At 50.2% G+C, this 6,674-nt stretch overlaps 1 protein-coding gene across 1 annotated transcript in view; it reads right to left on the bottom strand.

Moving 5' to 3' along the window:
- Window positions 1-1,786: 1,786 nt before the first annotated feature.
- Limk1 (LIM domain kinase 1) overlaps window positions 1,787-6,674 on the bottom strand; it is a 32,659-nt gene continuing 27,771 nt past the window's right edge. The window contains exons 13-16 of the mRNA XM_005344650.3: window positions 6,103-6,259; window positions 3,690-3,745; window positions 3,280-3,437; window positions 1,787-3,180 (exon numbers count right to left, since the gene is read on the bottom strand). Of these exons, the coding sequence (XP_005344707.1) occupies window positions 3,018-3,180; window positions 3,280-3,437; window positions 3,690-3,745; window positions 6,103-6,259 (534 nt within the window). The 3' untranslated portion in view covers window positions 1,787-3,017. The remainder of the gene's footprint in view (window positions 3,181-3,279; window positions 3,438-3,689; window positions 3,746-6,102; window positions 6,260-6,674) is intronic.

The raw sequence follows: 6,674 nt of genomic DNA, 5'->3' as shown, positions 1-6,674 counted from the left end.
GAGCCCCTGCCTAGAATCCCCCAGTGTGGGGCTGGGGTGTGGCTCAGTGGTAGAGCAGCTGCCTAGAATCCCCCGTGAGGGGCTGGGGTGTGGCTCAGTGGTAGAGCAGCTGCCTAGAATCCCCCAGTGAAGGGCTGGGGTGTGGATGAGAACCTTAAGAGAAAGATGTTTACAGGCATGGTGGTACTCACCTGTAATCAGCAGTTAGGAAGCTTAGGAGGGAAGATCCCAGCTTCTAGACCACGACTTACATATCTTAAAATAAAACAAACCGACCAACCCCGAGGGGCAGTGTGTATCATTAGTCTCCTGAGCAGGAGACTAGTGCTCAGATCTCTGAAGAGTGCTACAGTCATGCTGGGCTGTGTATTGTAAAGTGTTGGGCATGAGGCCAAATGCTTGCTGTTTGTTGAGCAGTTCAATTAATTCCTGGAAAATGGGAAAGAAGTTTGTCCTCTCACTTCCCCATCTTCCAACATGGCCCAAGGGCTTCCTAGTGTCAGAAGTTGGATGGGAGGGAGTGGTAAGACAAGGCTTTCCAAGATGAGGCTGTGAGGTTGGCTTTGAGCTTGAACCATTGGAACTTTGTCAATGTAAGGAGGATTTGATACCCGACCACAGGCATTATCTTAGATCAGCCCATTATCACCCGTGGCTGCTTAAAATGAGGCATCTCTGAAACCCAAGGCTTAGAAAGGATAGTTTGGGCTGACCATTTCCTCCTTCCTTCCCCTCTCCCCCTTCCTTTTAGCTTATGCAAACAAGTTAAGAGAAATCACCTGAGCATTTCTGTTCACAGAGAGCCATCACTGGGCTCCAGGTCCAAATACCTTGGTCTTGTTTTCTCCTATGGCCTGAAGACTGACAAGCAGGGCATGATGTCCAATTCCTGTCTTAAGTGTTGGAATTACAGGCATGCACTAGCAGGATGGTTGATTAGGTAGGTTCTAGGGATCAAGCCCAGGGCTTTCTGCATGTTAGGCACTCTACCAACTGAGCTTCATCTATTTTTCCTCCCCCACAAGTCTTCAGACAGGGTTCTCTCTCTATTTGGAGTTGACCTTGAATTAATGGTAACTCTCCCATCTCAGCTCCCAAGTAACTGGCATTACAGGTTTGTCCCAGTGCACCCTGGTCCAACCTAGCTTCTGAAAAGCTTGCACAAGCTCTGGCTAGACCACTATCTGTGCTGTATTTGATGGACAGCTCTTCACTGCTCTCCCACCCCTCCTGGAACCTCTTCATTTGCTCTCACCAGCAGGTTTTTAAAATTAATTTTGTTGTTGTTGTTTGGATCTAAATTCAAGGCCAGCCTGGTTAACAGAGTGAGTCCAGGACAACCAGGGCTACAGAAAAACCCTATCTTGAAAAGAAAAATTATATATTTTGCCTGTATGTATGCATGTATGGTGCCTGCAGAGCCCAGAACTGAGGTTACAGACAGTTGTGGGCCACCACATGGGTACTGGGAATTGAACCTGGGTCCTCTGCAAGAGCAGTAACAGCTGTTGTCAAACCATCACCCCAGTCCACAAAGATTTATTTTTGTCTGTGTGTATATGCTCACTCACAAGTCCAGTGCCTGCAGAGAGGTCAGAAGAAGGTGACAGACCCCATGAAGTCTGTAAGCCAGCTGATGCTGGTCTGAGGAACTGAACTCTAGTCCTTAGTGAGAGCAGTATGTGCTCTTAACTGCTGAGCCACCTCTCTGCCCCACTCCACCCCATCCCACCTTAGGTTTCTTAATCCCTATCTTTTCTTGATTGCTCCCTCGGAGCCCCCAGACACATGAGGATGCAAGCCCTGCATGGGGAGCACAGAATTGATTTTATTGTTCTGAGTTAGGGTTCATTCCTGTCATGGTCACTGGGCAGAGGCAAGTATGTCTTGCCTCCTTCCGTCTTGGTTCCACCAGGGTCTGCTCAGACTCTCTTCCATGTTCAAAGTGCACTGAGAAAGCTTCACAGTTTTAATACGTCCTAGATGTTCAACTGAAGCAAAGTGAGGAAATGGCCCTCCCTCCCCCACCCACCTAAACAAAACAGAACAAAAACCAGAACAATCCCCCCCAAGCCCCCGGCAGCGGCTCCTACAGCCGTTATGAAAAAATAATACCAACTCTTCTTAAAAAATAGATCACACAGAAAGAACTCAGAGGGCAGAGGCACCCAAGGAGGACACGGGGCTGCTCCAGCCAGAGGGGAGAGGCCCAGGAAGGGTGCTGAGATGATCCTGGGGGCTGGGGTGCTGGTGGATGGCTGCCTCATCCCCTCTGCCCCTCCTCTGCTGTGTGGGCTGGGCCCTCCCTGTCAGCCGGATCCCAGGCATCAGCTGCCCTTCTCCCTCGAGGGATCCCTGCTCATCCTGAGGACTGGGTACCTGCTTTTCACTAAAGTGGCTTTAATCAAGAAATGAGATGAACCCCAAGTAAGAGCAAGGGCCACTGCCTGGCCAGTGGGCACGTGGGATTGGACTCTCCTTGCTTTGGGGCTTAGATTATTGTCGATACCTGCTTCTATCTAGACTCCCCCAGGGGGATTCTGGACTCCCTGTTGGGTCCCTAGGAACATAGCCTCTCTCTTGGCAAAAAAAGACTCTCTGTGCCCAGCCATCACAGGGGCTCACTTCTAAAGCTTGTCTTTTAGCCCAGCCAAGCTGGGGAAGAGCTGCCGGCAGGTGCAGTGTGTGGATGGCTGCAGGCAATGCATGGAATGGGTCCAGCGTCCCTGGCCAGCTCATGCAAAGACAAGTGAGGGCGTGGCCCCCACAGAAAGGGAGGTAAGGCAGGGCAATGTGACCATGTGGGTGCAGCCTGGTGACTTGGGGGCCAGAGGCAGAGAGAGGCTAGGGGGCACCCTGCATGAGGGGAGAAGGCAAATCAGGGCCTGGGTCAGGGGTATGGGTCTGGGCACCACTACCCTGGCTGAGAGCTCCATGTCTGGGCCACCTCCTGCTGAGGAACCTGGTGAGGGTGTATTCTCCAGAGGTGGGGATGAGAATGGCAGGGTCAACAGGGCTCAGTCAGGAACCTCAGGGTGGGCAGGCAGTGAGCTCTCCCCCCTCCGGTAGGTCTCCCAGAAGCCCCGCTCCAGTTGTTCCAGCTGTGGGCCCAGTGGCAGGTGACCAGCCAAGTGCATGCGAAGCGTTTCCAGCCATTGTTCCAGCTTAACAAAAGAGGGCCTGGGTGACAGGTGAGACCAGTGGCTGGTGAGTAGACTCTCCTGAAGACACACCCACCCCAAGGTGCTTAAGGCTGATATCTACCCCTCCAACGCTCACCTTTTCTCAGGATCCAGGTCACAGCAGCGCACAGTGATGGGGAAGAAACTTGGAGGACAATTTGGTGGACAGTAGCGGTCCAAGAAACCCCGCACATTGAGGCCAAAGTCCATAGTCCGGGGCAGATAATCGGGGTCTGCATTCACACGCCCAATAATCTGTCCAGCACAAAGGCCCCGGTTAATGGGGGTCCCTGAGCCTGGAGATTCTGGGAGCCTGTCAAATGCTCTAAGGACAGTTCACTAGGAATGGTCAGTGACACACCATACCCCACTGTTGCCATGGTCTGGCTTTGGGGACCCATATTCCCTGGGTCAGAGGCCCCTGTGGACATCTAGCTGGAGGGTGGGAGGATTGAAGAGTGGAGAGGAACAGTGGGTCTGGAAACCATGGCTGCTCACGTGACCTACCTCACATAGGACAATGCCAAAGGAAAACACGTCCACCTTCTCGTCATACCTATGGCCTGAACAGAGACCAAGTGTCAGCAAGGGATGTAGGACAAGAAATGGTAATAGACAGGCAGGAAAACCACACTCTACTGAGTTCTAAGAGTACCAAAGCTCCAGAGATGTGGCTCAATTGGCAGACTGCTTCAGTGGCATGCATGAAGCCCTGGGTTCCATCTCTAGCAAGGCATAAACATGGCATGGTGGTACATGGTCTGAGGCCAACCTGAGCTATGTAGGAGACCCTGTCTCAAAACAAAACAAAAATCAAACCCAAACCAAAAGAAAACCAAGGGCACCCCTAGCTCTACAGGGTCTGATATAATGCTGAGATCTTGGAATGGTGAAGCAGTTTTAACTCTGCCTGGCTGCCATCTGGTCATATATAAAGATATGGATGTTACTTCACTGGGGAAAGGGTCTTGGAGTGGAGTGGGTTACAGAGCATGGGCTTAGCATCAGAGGCATTGAGAAAGAAATTAGGGAAAGAGGTGTTTAAGGGTGTGTGGAAGTTAGTGTCTTGGGACAAGACATTGCTGGTTCTACCTGGGGCCTAAATACTATTTAAAACACCTGTTTGCTTTTCTTTTTTCTTTTTTTAGATTTATTTTTATGTGTATAAATGTTTTGCCTACATGTGTGTATGTGTGCCACACACGTGCCTGGTGTTTGTGGAGTTCAGACATCATGAGATCCCCTTGGAACTTCAGGTGCTGGCAACTGAACCTGGGTCCTCTGCACAGCAACCAGTGCTCTTAACCACTGAGCCACCACAGCCTGTTTGGTTTGTTTTCATGTTTTATTTTATTTTGTTTTTAGAGACAGGGTTTCTTTGTATAGCCATCCTTAGCAGTCCTGGAGCTCAATCTGTAGACCAGGCTGGTCTTGAACCCACAAAGATCCATAGGCCTTTGCCTCCCAAGTGCTGGGATTAATGACGTGCACCACCACTGCCCAGCACTTTGTTTTTAGACAGGGTCTTCTCACTAGGTAGCCCTCGATGGCCTGAAACTCCCCAAGATCAAGAAGGTTGGGTTTAAACTCAGAGATCCACCTGCTTTTGCCTCCCAAGTGGATCAAAGATGTTCACCAACATATGCCAGTTTTCTTGGGGTTTTGAGATAGGCCCTCACTCTAGCCCAGGCTAGCCTGAAACTCACTATGCAGCCCAAAATGGCCTTGAACTCACAGCAATCTTTCTGCTTCCATCACTCAGGTGCTAGGATTATAGATATGTGGTGACACCTGGTTTATGCGGTGCTGGGGATGGAACCCAGGGCCTCTTGCATGCTAGACAAGCACTCTATCACCTGAGCCCCACCACCAACCCCACAAACACCTTAAAAAAAAAAACCAAAATGACAAAGCCTGGAGGGGAATGGTGGCGCACCCCTTTAATTGAAGCAATCAGGAGGCAAAGGCAGGTCGACCTCTGTGAATTCAAGGCCAGTCTGGTCTACATTGTGAGTACTAGATCAGCCAGGGTTATATAATAGATGGGGCCTGTCTCAAAACAATACAATACGGGCTGGAGAGATGGCTCAGTGGTTAAGAGCACTGACTGCTCTTCCAAGGGACCCGGGTTCAATTCCCAGCACCCACATGGCAGCTCACAACTGTCTGAAGATCCAGTTGCAGGGGATCTGACACTTTCATACCAATGCACATAAAATAAAGTTAAATAAACCATAAAAATATTTAAAAAAAAAAACAATACAATACAATACAAAACAAAACGACAACCCAACAACAACCCCAGTACTAAAACCCAAAATAACAACAAACAGAAAGAAAGGAAAGCCAGACAAGCATATAGTGCTCACTTAAAATCCCAGCACTTTGGGCAGAGTGCTTATCTAACATATACGAGGCCCTGGATTCTACCCAGCACCCCACAAACTGAACACGGTGGCTCATTCCTGTAATCCCAACCCTGGAGGAAGAGGCAGGAGGATTAGGAGTGCAAGGTCATCCTCGGATACAAAGTAGGCTTGAGGCTAATCTGTGTTAAAGGAGACTCGGTCTTTCAAAAAAAAAAAAAAAAAAAGGTCAGGTGTTATGGTGCGTGAATTCCAGGATAATCAGGGCTACAGAGTGAGCCTTGCCTCAAAAAAATAAAAAAAAGAAAGAAAAAAGGCCTGCTAGACCTGACAATTTGAGCCAGACACTGTGAAAACCAAACCAAACACCCACCCAAAACTAAACAAAAGAGGGAGATGAGGAAAGATGAGGTGGGGGCTGGAGGGAGGTGGCCAAGGTCCAGTCAGAGGAAAGCAATAGAAGAAGTATGGAACCCAGGGAAGGTCAAGGGGTGGAGGAGCCAGGGTGTGGGGTAGCTGCTGCCCCTCCTGGGACTCCTAGAGCAAACACTCACCATTGATCATCTCTGGTGCCATCCAGTAGGGATTGCCCACCACTGTGTAACGCTTCTTGCGGTCTGGCTTCTTGAGGCTGCGCAAGTCTTCAGACTGAGTCTTCTCATCCACCATGAGTCGAGCCAGCCCAAAGTCGGCCACCACCACGTTCTTGTTCTGGAAATTTTATAAGACCTGGTCCTCACACTGTCTGCTTCTACCTGGGACCCTTCCCCTGTCATCCCAGATATGACAAAAGAATACACCCCAGACACCCAGGGACCTGTGTGAGGAAGGGACCTCCCTCTGTTCCAATACTCCCAGCTCTTGGCGAAGAGAGCTACCTGAAATTTTTAGTTTCCAGTGAAGAATGAGAGGTGTGGTTCAACTAGAACCCCTGTCTAGAATCCCCCAATGAGGGTCTGGGTGTGGCTCAGTGGTAGAGCTCCTGCCTAGAATCCCCCAGTGAGGAGCTGGGGTGTGGCTCAGTGGTAGAGCCCCTGCCTAGAATCCCCCAGTGAGGAGCTGGGGTGTGGCTCAGTGGTAGAGCCCCTGCCTAGAATCCCCCAGTGAGGGGCTGGGGTGTGGCTCA

This window comes from Microtus ochrogaster, chromosome 2, assembly GCF_000317375.1.
Source record: "Microtus ochrogaster isolate Prairie Vole_2 chromosome 2, MicOch1.0, whole genome shotgun sequence".
Classification (NCBI taxonomy): domain Eukaryota; kingdom Metazoa; phylum Chordata; class Mammalia; order Rodentia; family Cricetidae; genus Microtus; species Microtus ochrogaster.
This window is presented reverse-complemented; position numbering and strand designations above follow the sequence as displayed.